This window comes from Tricharina praecox (assembly GCF_024521635.1).
Source record: "Tricharina praecox strain CBS 144465 chromosome Unknown BZA05scaffold_47, whole genome shotgun sequence".
NCBI classification, from domain to species: domain Eukaryota; kingdom Fungi; phylum Ascomycota; class Pezizomycetes; order Pezizales; family Pyronemataceae; genus Tricharina; species Tricharina praecox.
Window position 1 is genome coordinate 81,619 of NW_026250449.1, and position 17,859 is coordinate 99,477.

The 17,859-nt window shown below is 55.3% G+C and overlaps 3 protein-coding genes across 3 annotated transcripts; 2 read left to right on the forward strand and 1 right to left on the reverse strand.

Annotated features, from left to right (window-relative positions):
* Nucleotides 1-585: 585 nt before the first annotated feature.
* Nucleotides 586-1,797, forward strand: BZA05DRAFT_413020 (uncharacterized protein). The gene is made up of 2 exons (XM_051485158.1): nt 586-1,033; nt 1,092-1,797. The coding sequence occupies exons 1-2, from the start codon at nt 846-848 to the stop codon at nt 1,627-1,629; spliced, it is 726 nt and encodes a 241-aa protein (XP_051334819.1). The 5' UTR covers nt 586-845; the 3' UTR covers nt 1,630-1,797.
* Nucleotides 1,798-3,744: 1,947 nt separating this feature from the next.
* BZA05DRAFT_360374 (uncharacterized protein) lies at nt 3,745-6,396 on the forward strand (the record flags this gene model as incomplete). The annotated part of the gene is made up of 7 exons (XM_051481491.1): nt 3,745-3,795; nt 3,853-4,148; nt 4,217-4,224; nt 4,282-4,455; nt 4,505-5,135; nt 5,184-5,825; nt 5,940-6,396. Coding segments are annotated over exons 2-7 (2,007 nt in total), but the record flags the coding sequence as incomplete, so codon positions are not given.
* Nucleotides 6,397-15,288: 8,892 nt separating this feature from the next.
* On the reverse strand, nt 15,289-15,738 carry BZA05DRAFT_449477 (uncharacterized protein; the record flags this gene model as incomplete). The annotated part of the gene is made up of 1 exon (XM_051487366.1): nt 15,289-15,738. One exon carries the CDS (start codon nt 15,736-15,738, stop codon nt 15,289-15,291), a length of 450 nt encoding a protein of 149 aa, XP_051334821.1.
* Between the last annotated feature and the right edge of the window lie 2,121 nt (nt 15,739-17,859).

The window sequence follows — 17,859 nt, forward strand, 5'->3', positions numbered from 1 at the left end:
TGTTTTGTTTTGTTAGGCCGCCGCAACGCTGCTGTGATTTTCTCTCCACAGCTGTCACCCACGGGCCACGGCTTGCATGGCTCTGACGCCTGGCATCAATCGGCTGCGCGCCCGAGCCCCGCCAGGCGCTCACCCGACCCGAAACTCCTACTTCTCGGTTCTCCCGCGATGTGAACCTTGGCTTTGGATACGGTCGATCATCGGATAGCGGTAAATACGTGCCTCCTGTAGCTTGCAGGCAGGTGACGGGTATAAATTGACGTCAAGTCGCTAATATCAGCCAATGGGCAGCTTGTATGATGTACCAAGATATCTCATCGTAGGAAGCAAATCAGACCACTACCTGATAGTCACCAGAGCTCCCGCTTCCGTCCATTCTCTTTCAGAAGTTGGTAACTCCAGCATTCCGGCGATGTTGGAATACGATTTATTGCGCAAACGTCGATCCGCCGCTTGCCGGGAACCATTCCTCGGCTAAAGTGTGCAGGTGTAGGATTACTGCGGCATTCCCGTGGTCATGCACGACGACCGTATATGAGGAACATAGCCGACTGCGGACAGCGCCAGAGATAATCACCAGCCACAGAACTATCCGCAGCAGTATCTGTGGATCAGCCCGAGCGGCGTCGCATCTCGAAATCTCGCCAGTCCTTGGCGCGCGGAACGGTGTGGTCGTGCGCGTGCCCGATTCGTCGCAATTGGCGAGCACATGCGCTAATATAATCATGCATTCCGCATGCAATCGAGCCCGGAGACGGAAACCGAAGCCAGACATCGGAATGCAGTGATAATTTTGTGCCCGCCGTTTGCGGCCGCGGGTTAGTTCGCTCGACAACTGTCTTGTGATGAAAAGTCCAAGCCCGGCCGACTGTGGGGAGGTAAATAAGCTGGCCGTGTCGTCACCGGTATTTACTATTCCCCCAGACAACCAGCTAAACATCGCTCCCTCCGCTCTGTCGAAGCGCAAAGAAAAGAAAACACCTGTTGCCCCCGAATATCGTCACCTATCCTACCCCCACGTAAAAATCAACCGGTACTTCGCTGTCTGTCCCGTCCCTCTGCGCGAGCATGATCGCTGACGTCATCCACAGGACCATTCTGGCCTCGCCATGGGCGCAAGCCCGCGCCTCCATTGTCGTTCGCAGCAGCACCTTTCCGATGCGCAAGTCCGTGTCGTCGGACGGGCTCAACGACAAGACGCGCGAGGAGCTGACTTCCATCTGGCGCGACGGCCTCTCCTCGCAGCGCGCGGCAGTCGAGCAGCTGCGCCGGACGATCTGCGAGATGCTGCAGACGTCGGGCAAGACCGACGACGAGATGGCGCAGGGCGTCCGCGCCGCCACCGCCGCGCTCAATGCTGGCGCCGCGCAGGTCGCCGATGAGACTACCGCGAAGGCGTTTGAGTATATTGAGGGCATGAAGGGAGATCAGGAGGAGAGGGACCGTTCTGCGGCACACTGCGCCGCGATGTCGAAGATGCTGGCGGAGGCCCTCAGCCCGGCTGTCGATGCGATCTTTGATGGTGTTGCGCAGATCGCGGAGATGCTCGGTAAGGTGTGGGCGATGAGTAAGCGCATCGATACGGAGATTGGCAGTTCTTACGATGCGACGCTGGAACGGATGAAGTAGTCTTGTATGCTTTTGTTCGGTTGAGAGTTCCGGCATGGCGTACATATTATTTCGAATATCTTCTTCGTTTCAGTCATGATGTGGTCGGTCGTGATGTGGCGTCTGTATGGGTGAGTTTGACGTGAGCCTTTGACGAACGGTAGTGTCGACACCGAGGTGTGATCTCCGTGCTGAGTAGTCCAAAACCGAGTGGACGTTTCCGTGAACCAGGGTCGACCGACATCTGCCCGCAACACGCCATGCTTGACTTTAACCAGCCTCCAGCCCCAATCCATCATACCGTCGCGACTCCTATACCGCGGGTTCGATATGTATCAGAGCGTGACTTGAGTAGAAGCATCAACAGCGATCTTTTGCGATCGATTTCCTATGTAAAAATTACGATCTGTGATTCTACGGGCGACCTCGTGCTTTGGGTTCCGGTGAGCACCGCGTCTATGTAGGCCAGCCATTTCGCTGCGTGTGAAGACCGAAAGTCTTTGAAGAGAGTCGAGGCGAAGGGGTCGTTCATTAGCAAGGGGCCTGGTGAGTGTAAGTCTGGAGAAAGGGGGAGCAGTAGTCGACTAGGTAGCAGGGCGGCAAAGCGGGCGAATGTTCATTTCGACTGGCTAGCTGGGAGGCACGGGTATCGGATGCAAGCACGAAGGCGGTAATACTCTTACTCGCTGCTATGGCTGGGAGTCTGAGCCCGCTGTACTGGTAGGTACATGCCAGGGCGTCCACATAGGAGGTGTTTATCGGATGTTCCGCGACGTTTCTAGGGTGGCGTTCCACCGGTGTCACTCGCTACGAGTGACATCACAGGCAGGCTCGCCGCCAGTGAGAAGCCTGAGCTCAACAATGACTCTCAAAGGCGATTCACTTCCGTGAGCGGCTAACCTTTCACGTGACTAGCCTCTGCTTAGCGCATTCTAATGTTGGGACTTGGAACAGGCACCCACTCAAAGCGCGATGGACTCGACGTAACAAGTGGGACCTCCCTGCCCTTTGCCGTGCACAACTCAACGCCAAGTCGCGGGCGTCGACGGCTTACGGGCGGGCCATCTTGGATGATGGTATGTAGGACTTCACGGGAGGACGCGTGATGGCACGCGTGGGGTTGGGTGTGACATGACCCGTGTTGTTGTGCTCTGTGGTCACGGGTATATATTATGACCTATTTCGCGTTGCGGTACGCTACCAACTCGTGCGCGGTAGCACTGGCGGGGAGCGGCGCAGGCATCGCACGAGGTTCGGCCGGGATCGCCACCCACGCTACCTATACGGCAGGCCTTGCGGACGATGCGAATGATCGCACCTGTAGCACCGATCCTACAGCCATCGAGAGGCCTGGAGGACGAGGCCAGTTATCATCGTTGGTGATCACCGGAGAGAGGAGACTTCGCTGACACTTTGTGTTTGAGAGTGGGGACGTTGGTGAGACCAGGCGACTTTGTCGAGACTTTGCGGTTGAGAGAGGAGACCTTGTTGGGACCAGGCGAGACTGTGCTCAGACTTTGCGTTTTAGAGGAGAGACCTTGTTGGGAGCTGACCGGACCAATCTTTTGTGGAGGTGAGACCCGACGCTGGCCCGATGCAGTCGTTAAACATTGAACTGTTTTTGCTATCATTATTTCTGTTCTTCTTCTCCTTCTTGCTTTCTTCTCGTCATGATCATCATAGACCTCACGAATAATTGATCAACCCTTTTTGTTTTATCCCCTTCTTGGGTCTCTCACCATTCAATGCCAACTTCCAACACGACGGGATATCGCGAGCACTGCTTGGGGAATCAAGCCCCAAACCTACCAGTAGTAGCTCGCTACTGCACCCGCACTGCAAGAGCCTTTAATTCCACCTCCGAGTCACATCCATCCCACAAACCTCACAGATTCGGGTTTCTCCGCCACGAAGGTTCGGCGATCAAGAAACGCGTCGCTGCTCGCGGTGCTCGCGACGAATAAGCGCAACACTCTGCACACATGGCGGTAGGATATGGTGAGGGGACTACTACTAACAGTTCTCGCTAACTGGTTGCTGTCACCTCAGCCGCAGGATTGCTGGGGGGCAGTAGTTCCTGGCCAATGAAGGACTCGACCGGCAGGCACTTTTCACGCTCATGCATGCACCTATTGTATGTCGATGCCGTTGAGCTGAGGTAACCATCTCATGCGGGGACAAAGCGGGGTACGTGAATCATATGATATATCTATACCGTACGTTCGCCTCACACGCAGTGTACAGTCGTGCGATATTTTCGACGGATCCTGACAGCTATCGATCGCGGAAACCGGCCGCCGAGTGGTGCATGCCGATAACTCTTCCCCGAGCGCCTTGCACCTCGATTGACGTTCTCATCCATAGTAGCGGCAGCAGGGCCCACACCTAAGGAAAGGATCGAACACAAAAACGAACTGTCACCCGGAAGCTGCCACGAGCGACAACATGAATACCGACGCGCACCGAGTCTACCACGACACGACCCATTTCGAGTTTGCGGGAGGCGAGTTCCACGGCGGACAGACGTTTATCTCTGGCTCGCAAGTCTCCCTCGTCGCGGCGATCTTTCAGTCGCATATCTAGTGTGGCTAACCGGAAATCTCGGCAGGTCCAAAAGTGAGTCTCGACTCACCGTGTTTGTTCAAACTCCCACTCAATGTATTATGTAACCAGGAGCCAGGTCGTCCGAGATCTTGGAATGGATATCTACGATCCCCTACACGAGCCACCACAGGCGGATCAGTGAGCGGCGGCTGCAAGGAACAGGCGACTGGATCTTTCGGAAGGCGGAGTACTGCACGTGGAAGTCTTCGGGCGTTTCCATGTTGTTGCTGTTGCGAGGGATCCGTATGTCGCACACTGCATGCATAGCTCCGAGTCTGACCGGTTCGACCAGCGGGCGCCGGCAAAACGTTTCTTGCGTCACGGGTCATCGACTCTTTCCTTGCGAATCCGATTCCCAACTCGAAATTGGCGTTCTTTTATTGCGACCAAGGAGAAGATAATCGACGCGATCCCGAGATGATCATGCGCACACTGGTTCAGCAGCTCGCCTTGGCTCGGTCGGAGAATATCGAGCTCTTAAAGCCGGCTATCGCCATCTACGAAGACCGAGAAAAGAAAGGGCAGAGATCCTCACAGCTGAGTCTAACCGAGAGCCAGCAGCTGCTTATCGACCTCATCAACATGTACTCGCAGCAAACGATAATCATTTGCATCGATGCGTTGGATGAAGTCGATAGTGCGATACGGATACAACTTCTGAGCTCACTGAAGCATGTGATGGAAGGATCGAAGAATCCCGTCAAAATCTTTGCCACAACTCGAATGGACTTCGACATTCTGCGGCAGTTTGAGATGTTTCCCCGGATCGAGTTGCACCCTGACGACAATATCGACGACATCAGCCGATTCGTCAAAACGGAGGTTCGGAACAATATCGGTAAGAGACTGCTGCTCGATGGCGTTGTCGACGGCGGGCTCAAAGACGATATTTGCAACGTCCTCTGCCACCGATCCAAGGGAATGTAAGTATATTCGATCTCCCGAAACGCGTGTCTGACAGTTCGATAAAGGTTCCAACTCGCGGCGCTGCAAATCGATTTCCTTAGCGAGATGACCACCCAGGATGACGTGAGACGCGGTCTAAGGGCGCTACCAGACACACTAGCCCAGGCCTACGACGCGATCTACAAGCGAATTCTCCGGCAGAAAGGAAACGCGCCGCAACTAGCACTCAACGCCTTCCGGTGGATCCAATGTTCCAACGAGCCGCTGCGATCGGAAACGTTGCTAGACGCGATCGCGATCCAGATCGGTGGTCCGGAAGAACCGTTTCACAAGGACACGCCGATGAAGGCGAACGAACTGCTCAAGGCGTGCCAGAACCTCCTCATTCTGGACGAGCGTCTGAACGTGTTTCGCTTCGCACACCTCTCCGTCGACGAGTACCTGGAGACAAAACTGTGCAGGGGCGAGTGCCACACCGAGATCGCGAAGGTCTGCCTTTCGCTGCTGTGCACCTCGTGGGACGACTACGACACGGCGCTTCAAACGCAGGAAGGGGATTACAGCGATCGCCACCTCCTGCTGTACGCGGCGGTATTCTGGCCGTGGCACCTCTCCCGTGCGGATGACCGCTGCGACATTCTGCATGCCTCCTGGGCAAACTTCGTTTCCGACGGCAATCACGAGCGATGGTTCTTTTACCACTACCGGTACGTGCGAACGCGGTTCCCGAAAGACATGTATTGGCGAAGATCCGAGGCGCTGCAGGACGACCGAAACATTCTATGTACAGTCTGCATTTTTGACCTGGGGCGGTATTTTAGAGTCACCCCCGAGTTCCGAAAGAAGGCACGCATAGGCCGGCTACGAGCCAGGTTCGGTTCGCGACAGACGTTCACCGCGGTTTTCGGGTCCAGGTCGGCGGAGGGCGCCCGTGTGGACAGGCTGCTTCTGTGCGCGGCTCGGTTCGGAGATCCCGATATCGCCGGTAAACTCCTCGACGTTGGTGCGAATATTGCGGCCGTCGATAAAGGCAACTGGACATCGCTACATCTGGCATTCAAGGAAGGGCATGAGGCCGTTGCGCGACTATTGATTGACCGCGGGGCCGACATATCGACTGTCGGTGGTTACTCCGGGCGGACGCCGCTGCAGCTGGCGGCGCTAGGCGGGTACGAGGCTGTCGCACGAGTGCTGCTCGACCGTGGAGCCGACGTCTCGCTCGCCGACAGTGCTGGGAATACACCGCTGCACATCGCGTTGGAGACCGGACATGACGCAGTGGCCGTACTGCTCCTCGGGCGGGGGGCTGATGTCTCAACCGTGGGCGGTCATTCCGGGAAGACGCCGCTGCAGCTGGCCGCGAAAGGAGGCTATTTCACGGTCGTCCGGCTGCTCGTCGAGCGGGGCGCAGACGTCTCGGTTGCGGACGCTGATGGGAGTACGCCGCTGCACATCGCCTTGCTGAGAAGACACGAAACGGTTGCCCTACTGCTCATCGATCGGGGAGCCAATATCACAACCGCGGGCGGCTACTGCGGGCGGACGCCGCTGCAGCTGGCCTCACAGGGTGGATTCGAAAGAGTAGTGCAGCTGCTCAACGATCGGGGCGCCGATGTCTCGACCACCGCTGGTTATTCTGAACGCACGCCTCTGCAGCTGGCCACACAGGGAGGGTATGCGACAGTGGCACGGCTGCTCATCGATCGTGGAGCAAACGTATCGGCTGCCGACGGTGATGGAAACACCCCGCTACACATCGCCTTGCAGGGGGGCCATGATGGTTTGGCCCTACTACTCCTCGATCATGGCGCTGACATCTCGGCCATCGGCGGCTATTCCAGGCGAACGCCGCTACAGCTTGCCTCTCAGGGGGGTTACATGACGGTCGTCCAGCTACTCGTTGAACGGGGAGCCGATGTTTCAACCGGCGGGGGTTATTGCGGACAGACGCCGCTGCAGCTAGCCGCGCAAGGAGGGCACGAGGTGGTTGCGTGGCTGCTCATCAATGAAGGGGCCGATGTCTCAGCTGCCGACCGCTATGGATGGACGGCGCTGCACCAGGCATCGCAGGGAGGATATGAGGCCGTAGCGCATTTGCTCATCGACTGCGGAGCCGATGTCTCACCTCTCAATGGTGACGGGAACACACCACTGCACATCGTGCTGCAAAGAGAACACGAGATGGTAGACCTGCCACTAGCCATCGACCAGCAAGCTGATAGGTCGACCGCGGGCGGTTATTCCAGGCAGACGCCGGTGCGGCCGCCCTCACACGCAGGATACGAGGTGGTAGCACGGCTACTCGTCGACCGGGGATCCGACGTCTTGGCTGCCGACAGTTACGGTAAGACGCCTCTGCAACAAGCATCATGGAGAGGGTACGAGGCGGTGGTGCAGATGGTCGTCGATCGAGGAGCGGACGTCTCGGCTGCCGACAGTGACGGGAATACGCCACTCCACCTTGCCTTCCAGGGGGGGCACGAGTCGGTGGCGTTGCTGCTCATCGAACGGGGAGCTGATGTCTCGATCGCCTGCGGTTCTTCCAGGAAGACGCCGCTGCAGCTAGCCTCGCAGCGGGGGCACGATGTGGCGGCTCAGATGCTCATCGACCGGGGAGCGGACATCATGACGGCACAGGGCTATTCCGGGCTGACGCCACTGCAGCTAGCGGCAAGGGGAGGACACGTGTCGGTCGCCCGGCTGCTCATCGATCACGGAGCGGACGTCTTGGCTACAGACGCCGGTGGGAAAACGCCGCTGCACATCGCATTACAGGGAGGGCACGAAGCGGTAGCCCGGCTACTCGTTGATTGGGGTGCTGATGTCGCGATCGCCGACAGTCATGGGAATACCCCGCTCCACATGGCTTTGCAGGAAAGGCAGTGCGGGGTGGCCGTGTTGCTGATCGAGCGGGGAGCTGACGTATCGATTGCCGGCGGCGATTCAGGGCTCACGCCGCTGCAGCTCGCCTCGACGCGAGGCTACGAGGCGCTGGTCGGGCTACTCATGGACCGGGGAGCTGATGTCTTGGTTGCCGACAGCGAAGGGAAAACGCCGCTCCACATGGCCTTGGACGGCGGGTACAAGGCGGTCGCCTGGCTGCTGATCCATCGGGGAGCCGCCGTCTCGGCCGCCGACGGGACTGGGACCACACCGCTGCACTTGGCTCTGCATGGAGGACACAAGGCGGTGGCTAGGTTGCTGATCGATCGGGGAGCCGCTGTGTCGGCCGCAGACTGCAACGGAACGACGCCGCTGCACGTCGCCTCGCTCAGAGGACATGAGGTAGTGGCAGGACTCCTCCTCGACCGTGGAGCCGCCGCCTCGGCCGTCGACCATGTAGGCGGAACTGCTCTCCATCTGGCCTCGGGGGCAGGCTACGAATCGGTTGCACGGCTACTGATCGACCGTGGTGCCGATATCTCGGCTGCAAACAGATATGGGAAGACACCTCTCCACCTCGCCGTAGAGGGCGCGCACACTGGTACTATCATGCTACTACTCGAGCGGGGAGCCAACCCTTCCGCCGGCGACCGCGAGGGGAAAACGCCGCTAGATTCTATTGTGCCAAGACGGTACAAGTTGATCGCCCGCCTGCTGTTCCATCTAAACGGCTCGGTGATTTAGAATGCCACCTCATTTTCTCCCTCTCTTTTTTCCATCACCTTTCGGTTAACATCTATGCGCGTTCGCGCCTCTAATCGTGAACATGTGGAGAATCACTAGACATACCATGGGCTGACACGTTTTGCATGCGGTTCGGATATTCTGGGTTTTCATTTCATCCCTCTTCTGCTATTGCCACCAACTCTTTCATTGTTCACTACCGGCCCCCGTGCAAGTACTTGCCATCCGGGCCGCCCATACTCCAGTGCCAGATATTTCCGATGAGCGCATGCCGTGCCATCTCGAGCCCACCACAGCTTATAGGTTGTAGTGTACAGCACGCTGCACAATAGCGTGTCTCACTAAATCCCTCAACTCTACCGCCAGAGATGTCAGATGCCGCCCTGTGCTTTTGCGGTGAAATCGGTGATAGGGTAGAACTCTGAATACACATACCTCACGACACCTCACAGCAGTCTAGCCCTGCGTCGCCCATTATTGGCCATTAAAGCGGGGTAGCTTTCGGTAGCAGTATACCCATTGTGGCAATAGTGGGAACCACCGCGGCCATCGTAGCGGGGTAGCTCCCATATTACCCCTCATTGCAAACGGTGTGTCGTCCATTGGTTGGCTGCGTTTCAAGATTCAGGCCAGAACGCGCCCTGCCTAGAAGCACAATGCATGCACGTCCCAGAATACGACCAGCTGGATGCGACTCCGCAACGCAGACCCTCCAAGGCTCGCATATGGTAACATACCAACAGGTGTACGCCTGAATCGTCAGGTCCCTCCTCAGCTGCACGGAGAAGCCTTATAACCCCAGCACACGTCCCCTCTGCGGACTCCCGCTCGTCACCCAACTGCACCCGCTTCACTACCAAACCTCACCCGCTCCATCACCACCGCACAGCACCCCAGACCCACAGGTATCCCCCAACCCGCACTCCACACCCAGCCTCCCACCCTTCGCCACTCCTAACACCACCCAGCTCACAGCACCATGTCCACCGAGCAAGCCACCAACCTCACCACGCAGGAAAGCGTACCTGTCAGCACCCCTACCGAGGGGAACAAGAACACGATCTCAGTGGGCCGCGACATGACGAACCGCGACTTCGTCACCGGCGCCAAAAACAGCCACAACTCCACGAATAACAGCCGCACCTACAACGGCGGATCGAAGCATAACGAGTTCAATGGCGGGACTTTCAATGGTGGGCAGAACTGGTCGTGATTGTTGGCGTAAGTAGAGTAAACTCTGTCAGCGCTCGGGAAAGGCGGCGGCTGATTCGGGCGGCACTGCAGGGGGGGGCGTGCGTGTCCGGGGTGGTGAAACGCCAGCCCGAGCTTCACGTGATGAAGGCGATCGTGTCGAGTATCGGGATTTTTATGTAGACGATGAATATACTGCTCGTTGACCAGCTACCTTTGTCCGCAGATGACTGTGATAAAGTTGTGTTATCTGAAGAGTTCGTCGGTGATGATACCGGTACCGTCATACATACAAGCAATAGTCCACCCCCGGTAGTACTATGAAGCACATAGCCCCGGTAGTGTCACCTAGACCACAGTGTGTCAGGTCTTCTGTTTGTGTCCGGAAGAGTTGCGCAGTCGCGTGCTCGCTCCACCATAAGTAATAACGGTCTCGGATTCTCTGCTCCTCGCCAGTGGTTGACCGCACGTGCTCGGAGGCCGCCATGGGTGCCCTGGACTCTTAGCCGAGCTAGCCGCGAACTTGACGGTGGAGGTGGTCGGAGACTAGGAGGCGGTATAGCCGCAGCCGTTGCAGGCTCGCTGCTCGCTCCGTACCGCGTCAGTCTACACCTTAACCAGTGCTACCCCCAGTGCGAAACCACACCGCCACTCAGGCAGAGAGCGAATACCTGTACTCTACAGACAAACGACGAGAAGTATTTTGTAGATAACTATATCGCTCACCTGTGAGCAAGGCTGCTCTTTCCCAGCGTGCGCTAAGCGTGTACTGGGCGCAGCACTGCGAGATCCACAAACAGTCACTCGTTCGTCGTGTCGATGCCACAGCTTTTGATGGCGATTAAGGCGTCATAACCTACTTGGCGGGTAGGCAAATACCTTATAGGTGTCGGAGAGAATCGGTAATGGTCAGGGGTGGTGCGATGAATGGGTGGTGTAGAGTAGAGTTGGACGGAACTTCCTAGATCTAGGATGGATTGGATGGATTGGATACATACGAGGTTGCTTGAAACCATTTGTTTATGTGTGCAATAGAAATAAAATGCACCACCCCCAACCCCCGAGCCCCACACCCCTAGTTCACGCTTCCCGTGGCCTCGCCGTCGTCGCTGTTGTGATTCTCCTTACGTTCCTCGACGTCTTTCTCATCCTCGTCCTCTTCCTCCTCCTTCTCCTCCTCGTTCGTAATTTCGAAATTGTCCACCTGCCCGTGCTCGTCGGCGGCGATGCCGTTGTCGAAGCTGGACGTCAACTCAGCGAAGAATGCCAGGATATCGAGTAAGCTGCTCTCGAGGCTGACGTTGTTGCCGGTAGTGGGCGCGGGAGTCGAAGTGATAGTGGTAGTGGTTGTAGTAGTTGTAGTGGTGGTAGCTGGTGCCATTATTGATATTTGAGTCGTAGGGGGTGCGTTTTCACCGCTGTTTTCGTTTTTTGCGGAGGGTCATTGTCCGACTGATGATGTGGCAGAAAAGGGAGAGAGAGAGAGAGAGAGAGAGAGAGAGAGAGAGAGAGAGAGAGAGAGAGAGAAGGCTATGAGGAGACGCTACGTGGGTTAAAAAACACAGAACACAATCCGTACTGGAGCTGAATCGCCGTTGAAAGTCGTGATTGAGGCTGGTCGCTGCCGTCGAGGCATATGGTGATGCTCGCTATCGAGTCATGGCCTGTGAAGCGCCACCCGAGAAGGTGGTGAATCGTCCGTCCGGATGCCATGCCCCTTACCCATGTGCCCATTGATCTCGCAAATATAACCCTGCCGGCGGCGTACTGACACCGGCATATAAAAATGCAGATATCATATATGTTGTTGCGTGAATGGCCTCGTAACTGCAGATCGCCCACTGATGTGCAGCGGAGGACTCGATACCAGAGGCCGCGAAACCTGTACATAAGCCTCCGGTTCGTGCATGAAACCCATCAACTCATTTTCTAGCGCCGCGCCGCAACGATTCGGTACTTGGTATGCCAACTACCTTTACCAAATCAAGATCCCGCGTAGGCGCCAGACAGCTATGTATCATCGAGTGCTAACTAGTATCTAGAACCAATCGGTGGCACCGATAACCGAACCAACGTTGACTCGCCTCGCTTATCGGGCATGGGTTAGGAGGTACTAGTATGTAGCTGTAGGCGGACTTGAGCAATAAGCCGTGCAAGTGACTAGCCGGCAGGCAAGCTGGAAAATGAGCTATGAAAACGTCTCCGGGTTCGGTGATACGCAGAGGGACATGCGATGAGCAAAGGTGTAGAATGCCCGCTGTGGAGCTAACAAAGGTACCCGGTAGTTACCCTCGTACGCGATGCGCTCACCAGCCACAGCAAAGCTACTGACAAAAATCGGTAGTGCATATTGCGCGTCGACGCAACGGAGACAATGTAACTTGACAGAGAGTGGTGTATAAACGAATGCGCCCCGAAATATTGTAGCATTATCATCGCTCGTCACAGAGAACATATTTGCGCCTCATAATTGCGGAATGGTCAATTTGTTTCTAGTTGCACGTGGTGGATAGCGTAGACTAGATGAGTGGAGTTTGCGCTTGAGAAATAAAAGCTACTGAGTCGCTATGGGCGCACCTAGTGGCTGGTCGTTAAAATGAATTGACTCGTCACTAAAATGGATTGACTCATCATTGAATACCAACCAAACTTTTGTTCTCAACCGGTGGATCACATAACCCACGGAAAAATCGGTGTAAAAGTTACAAAGCAGTACCTCAGCGAGCTTCGGTGCTTCAATACAATAGAAAAACATTCTCTTTCTCTGTGTCGAACTCTCGTTGCCCAGTCGACTACATATCTCCAAATAATTTAGTTTTGTACGCAACGTTACTGTGGCGGTGCAGCGGGCATCGCGTACCTACTACCGACGAGGGTACCGGGTATCTTTTTAGCTCCACAGCGGGCATTCTATATCTTTTCTCGACAAGCGATATAGGTACGCGCAATGGCGACGTCTAATAAGACAGCGTAAATGATCTAGTGGAACGCGTACGATCCCGAGCGGACATTGATTGCCCGCGAATGGAACCATTTTGGTCTTGGAATGGATTGTGTTCGGGTGTTGGGGCCGGTCGATGGTTTCCACAGCGCGACGCCGGGATTCCGCCAATCCTCCTTGGGGGAAGGGAAGGTATCTTGAACCTTCACACGGCTGCAGTGTTCTGCATAGACCAGACCGGTCGGCCGACCGGTCTAAGTGGGTCTGCCAAGACGCCGACCAGACCTTCGATTTTCCAGTCGAGATAAAATGAAGCAGACCAGACCGTGGCTTTGGTCGGTCGGGATATCAGTGGACCGACCAGACAGCACTCGGCTAGGTCAGCCTAGGTTGGCCGACATCGGGTTAACTGTTAACTCTACAATCAGCCGCAAAGTTTCCTTAGTTTCCGGCGGTAGTCAGAGCATTGCCGACGTCAAATGTCGTTTCTTAGCCAGACAGTCTTCTCCCGAACTATGCGTGATCGGTCGGGATATATCCCGACCCGACCAGACCATACCCAAATTTGGTCGGGACTGGCTTATGTAGAACATTTAACTAAAAAGAAGCATACGTCCTTGATGCCAACCATGGTGTTACTATGCACATACTGAGATATCTGCGTGTGCATAGGCCGATATTCACGCGAACGATCGAGATGCGCGCATCGCTCGTTGTGAGCCAATACGTGTAGTCGTCATGTATACAAGCAGAACTATTAAAGGCCATAAACTCGGCGACTGGTGCGGTGCGTGGCCGCGAGGGGAGTGCGGCGCCGAGCTCTTTGCCGAAACACCATGTGGGAGGGGGAAAGGTGGGTAAATTTTCATAATCCAGATGGACTCCCTACGTGCAATACTGAACGAAAATAAACAAACAAGTACAGTCGGTAAGGTCACGTGTTTCTTGGCTGTGAAAGGTGCTGGCTATATACGTTTTATCAAGATCTCCTTTCAGCCAAAGTAGCTCACACAAAAACAATTTCGTGGTTGAGAGCCTACACCCTGTCCGGGCAGGTTGCTTGGCTTTTTGCACTCTTCGGCTGAGGTTCGATTTATGGCTGCCGTTTCTTCTTTTTCGGTTTACTATGTACCCACCCTCACCCTCCGCAAAAACATATCCGCAGCGACCTGTTGGTGCGCTTATTTGCTTAGTGAATTTGTGTCTCTCTGCTTCTCAAGCTCTTCCTCCGACCCTTCCCATCCGGCCACCTATTCCGCGGCGACCCGCGTTCCAAAACCTCTCTCCGACCGCCTCTACCAGCGGATCGTGAGACAGTGACATCCCCGTAGCGGTCTGCGGCGCAGCGATAGGCGTGCTCAGCATGCTCTCGATGGTATTGAGACGCGCCATTGCAAGGGCGCACGCATCGTATACCACGTGCCACCCGGTCTTCTCGTCCACACTCTAGCTAGGGTTTTAAGTCGGTGGCGTATAAACTGCTGACGCGCTGTCGTCGGCGGCCGTGCATTCTTCCCGCCGTATCATTGTGAGTCATCGTTGTTTCAAGTTGTGTTCTGGCGCAACATCCATTTTATCTGTGAGGAGGGCACCCATGTCTGGTAGTCCCTGTTGCTGTACTTGCAGTGTTAACGAAGGAGATAGGTAGGTAGGGGTCACGCGTTGCCTTAGAATTTCCAATAATTGACACTGGATTCACCATTCATCAACTTTTTTATTTTGTCGCGGCCAGCGATTTGTTACCCAGCTGGCAGGATGGTTAGCTTCTCGTAGTAGTTGGGCCGGTAATTGGCGGGGTGGGTGTTCATGCTCCGGGAAAACATTCCGATTAGCTGGATGATGGCCATACCGAGTGTATCACTCGCCCTAGCACCGTTGACTGTTCATAGAAATTTGATGGATGGATTTGCATCGGCCATACCAGCCAGCTATTAGTGGTTGGCCGATTCAATCTGAGCAGCACCTACTAATACCGAACGCGACCGGAATGGCGCCCCTGATACCACCAAGCGGGCGATTAACCTAACCTAGTGCCGAGTAGTGTACAGCTGTGCGAGATGCGGCGTACGCCAGGTGATAGGCAGAATGTTCGTGGTCACCTCTACCGGTCGAAGCACAAAGCGAGGCCTGCTCTGGATGGAGGATAGGTTGTAATCGATACCAATTTATTCACTCGAAGTCACTCTGCGCAAGTCACGCGGCGCAAAACGTCTCCTTCACTACTTTTATAACTCCTCATAAATGCAGTCCGTGCGCCTTCCACCCAAAACGCTATGCCTCCACCAGATTCACTCTCAAGATAGGAAAAAGAAACAAATCAATCAACCAAAACAATCGAATCGACGAGTTCCGCATCCAATCGCCGGAGTCAATAGCAGCGGCGGCTAGCTGATCTCCGAGACCGAAGACATCTAATCGCTGCTCTCAGCCGACTCTGCGACAAGATCGTCGGTGACAAGAACGTCGGCGACGCGCTTCGAGAAGTTCTCGCAGCAGAAGTTGCAGTCGTTGTCCCCGAAGCAATCGAAGCACTCGTTGTGCTCCCTGCAGCCGTAGTTGCAGGGCCTGTAGTTCCTGTAGCAGCAGTTGTCGCGGCAGCCATCGCGGCAGCCCTGGAAGCAGGGACGGTACTGCTCGTTGTCGCAGCAGAATTGGTTGCCGAACTCGCCGCGGCAGGGGTCGTTGTACTGGTCGCGGTTGCGGTAGCACGGGCGTTGCTGGTAGCACGGCTGCGCCTGGTAGTAGCGCGGTCCGTTACAACCGAAGCCGACACCGTTGCCGGGGGCGGCGATGGGAGCGGCGTTGGCAAAGCCGAAGGCGGCGACGATACCGACGATGCTGAGGATGGTGGAGGCGTGCATGTTGCTGGTTGGGGGTTGGTTGGTTGGTTTGGGTGGAAAGAGTGTGGAAAGTTCGAAAGAGTGAAAGGATGCGTGAATGAGTATGAATGAACGAGTAGATGAGTGAATGAGTTGATGCTGCTGAGATTGGAGGCCGGATTCCGTCGGTATTTATGTGAGCAGTGGTCCTCTAGGGAAACTAGGAGTCGACGCCCCGAAGGTTCATCACGCTCGTGAAGCTGGGGTTTCCGTCTTCCACAACCCAGAAACCTACATTACCGCTCTCAAAGTCCCTCCACCGTTGGTTAACCTACCTACGGTTCACTGCTATGTAAAGGACCACACGCCAAAGCTTGAGTTTGGAGGATACCTCTCACCAACCTAGGTAGTGCGGTTGCGAAAGACAGTTTTGAGAAGGAGGGTTATCCGGTCAGAGGATATTCTTCCGCGCTTTCTTTGCAAGGCGACCGCTCTGTAGCACTTGTAGATGGAGTCTAAGGTTCGTTAGCCAATGTTGAGGGCATTGCCTAATCCGTGCCCAGATTTTCGTGCATCGTCAACCAGTGTAATAATCCGCCTTCGCCCATCCCGAGTAGGTTCTCTATGGCTGTCCGCTGTCGGAAGATTCCCCACAGTGTCCGTTTGGTTCAATGGTCTCCGATAACGCACGAAACTCTCACCTGACGGATGGAGATGGCGCGGCGGGGCGGTAACGATGTGGATAGAGTTCGACAATTCTCCGCCACTCCAGCTGAGCGTACACGGGAAGTCCCATCTCCAAAGCTTAAATACCCTTCCACCATAGAGTGCGCTGCTGTACAGGCATGTTGGACATTTGGATTCCAGTACGAGCAGACACTGACCCATATTTAGCCATGCGAGCCTTGTTCTCACGGCATCTCTACCCCTCGTCTTCCCTGGAGGCTGTACTAGGTAAAGGTGCAATTTTGAGCTTGTATGTGTGGGAGGTATGTCATTCCGAGGAACCGTTCGAAAAACTTGCTCTATCAGCCGAAAAAAACGCTGCCGTTGGACTGCTGCTGCGAGATTTGGACGTAGGTTTCCAGGTACCGACATTGGGACGTCTCACCAAGTGCGGGGAGCGGAAGAGAGCGAGGGAGGGAGGGAGGGAGGGCACTAGGCTGAATGCGTATCTGTGATGGGAGGTGACATGTGACTGATCTCTGTCGTCACGTGGGATGTGGCCTCGTGACGACAGCCTCGGCTGTAAGGTTGTAGCCTCGGCTCTTAAAGCTGGATGACTTGGCGTCTTGGTAAGACGACCACGTCGAGAGCTGGGACGAGAGCTTTCTTCTCTCTCTTCTGTTCATCACTTTGCTTCTTCTTCTTCTTTCTGTTGATTGAGAAGGGCTCTACCAGCAGCACTTACGTAATATGCCTATTCCCGTTCTGCGCGGTATTCGATACGGCCTGGACACGCATCAGCAAGCTCGTAATGCGATTGTTGTTCGGCTCTTAGAGATGGCAGAGTTGATTCAAGAACTTGAGTTGGCGTACGCTTGCACTTCAATGGAGTCCATGTGTCGGGTCGTCTGGATAGCCACACTGTGTAAAAGTAAAGTTCATATGGAGATGATACGGATAATGTGTAATAACATCACCGACATCGGCTTCCCATTCGTTAAAACCGATTTCGATTTCTTCAGCACCTATCTTTCTAGGATTGCTACCTACTACCCCGCACGTGGTACATTTCACACGCTGGGGCCGAAATTCAACCTCTTCACCGGTAAAAGGGTCGTCATTACGGCTATTGATTCCCTCCAGCAAGAGACGACAGTTGATCCCTCCTCGTCCCAGGTTAGTACATTTGATGTCTTTAAGAGTGCGCTCCTATCCGCCGACGACCTTGCGAAGTTCCATGGCCGACACAGCAAACGCCTGGAAAACGAATATACCCGACGTCGTGAGAACCTGGAAATCCGCGAACATTGCGAAATGCGGCTATTATGCTTCCACGAAGAGAACCCCGACATGAAGCCTCTTCAAAACTACCTTGGCATCTCCGAGCACTCGTGCTTCAACTGCGACTTTGTCCTTCGGCTTCTCCAAGATGATGGATACCTCTGTCCGTTTGTCGTCTCGCAACCGGGCCGGAAGAAGAGACAGAAACCTGCGAGC

Coding starts and splice junctions, on each gene's coding strand:
- BZA05DRAFT_413020 (XM_051485158.1), top strand. CDS start 846: ATGAAAAGTCCAAGCCCGGCCGACTGTGGGGAGGTAAATAAGCTGGCC. Junction 1,034..1,091: donor CCCCACGTAAAAATCAACCG/GTACTTCGCTGT, acceptor CGTCATCCACAG/GACCATTCTGGCCTCGCCAT.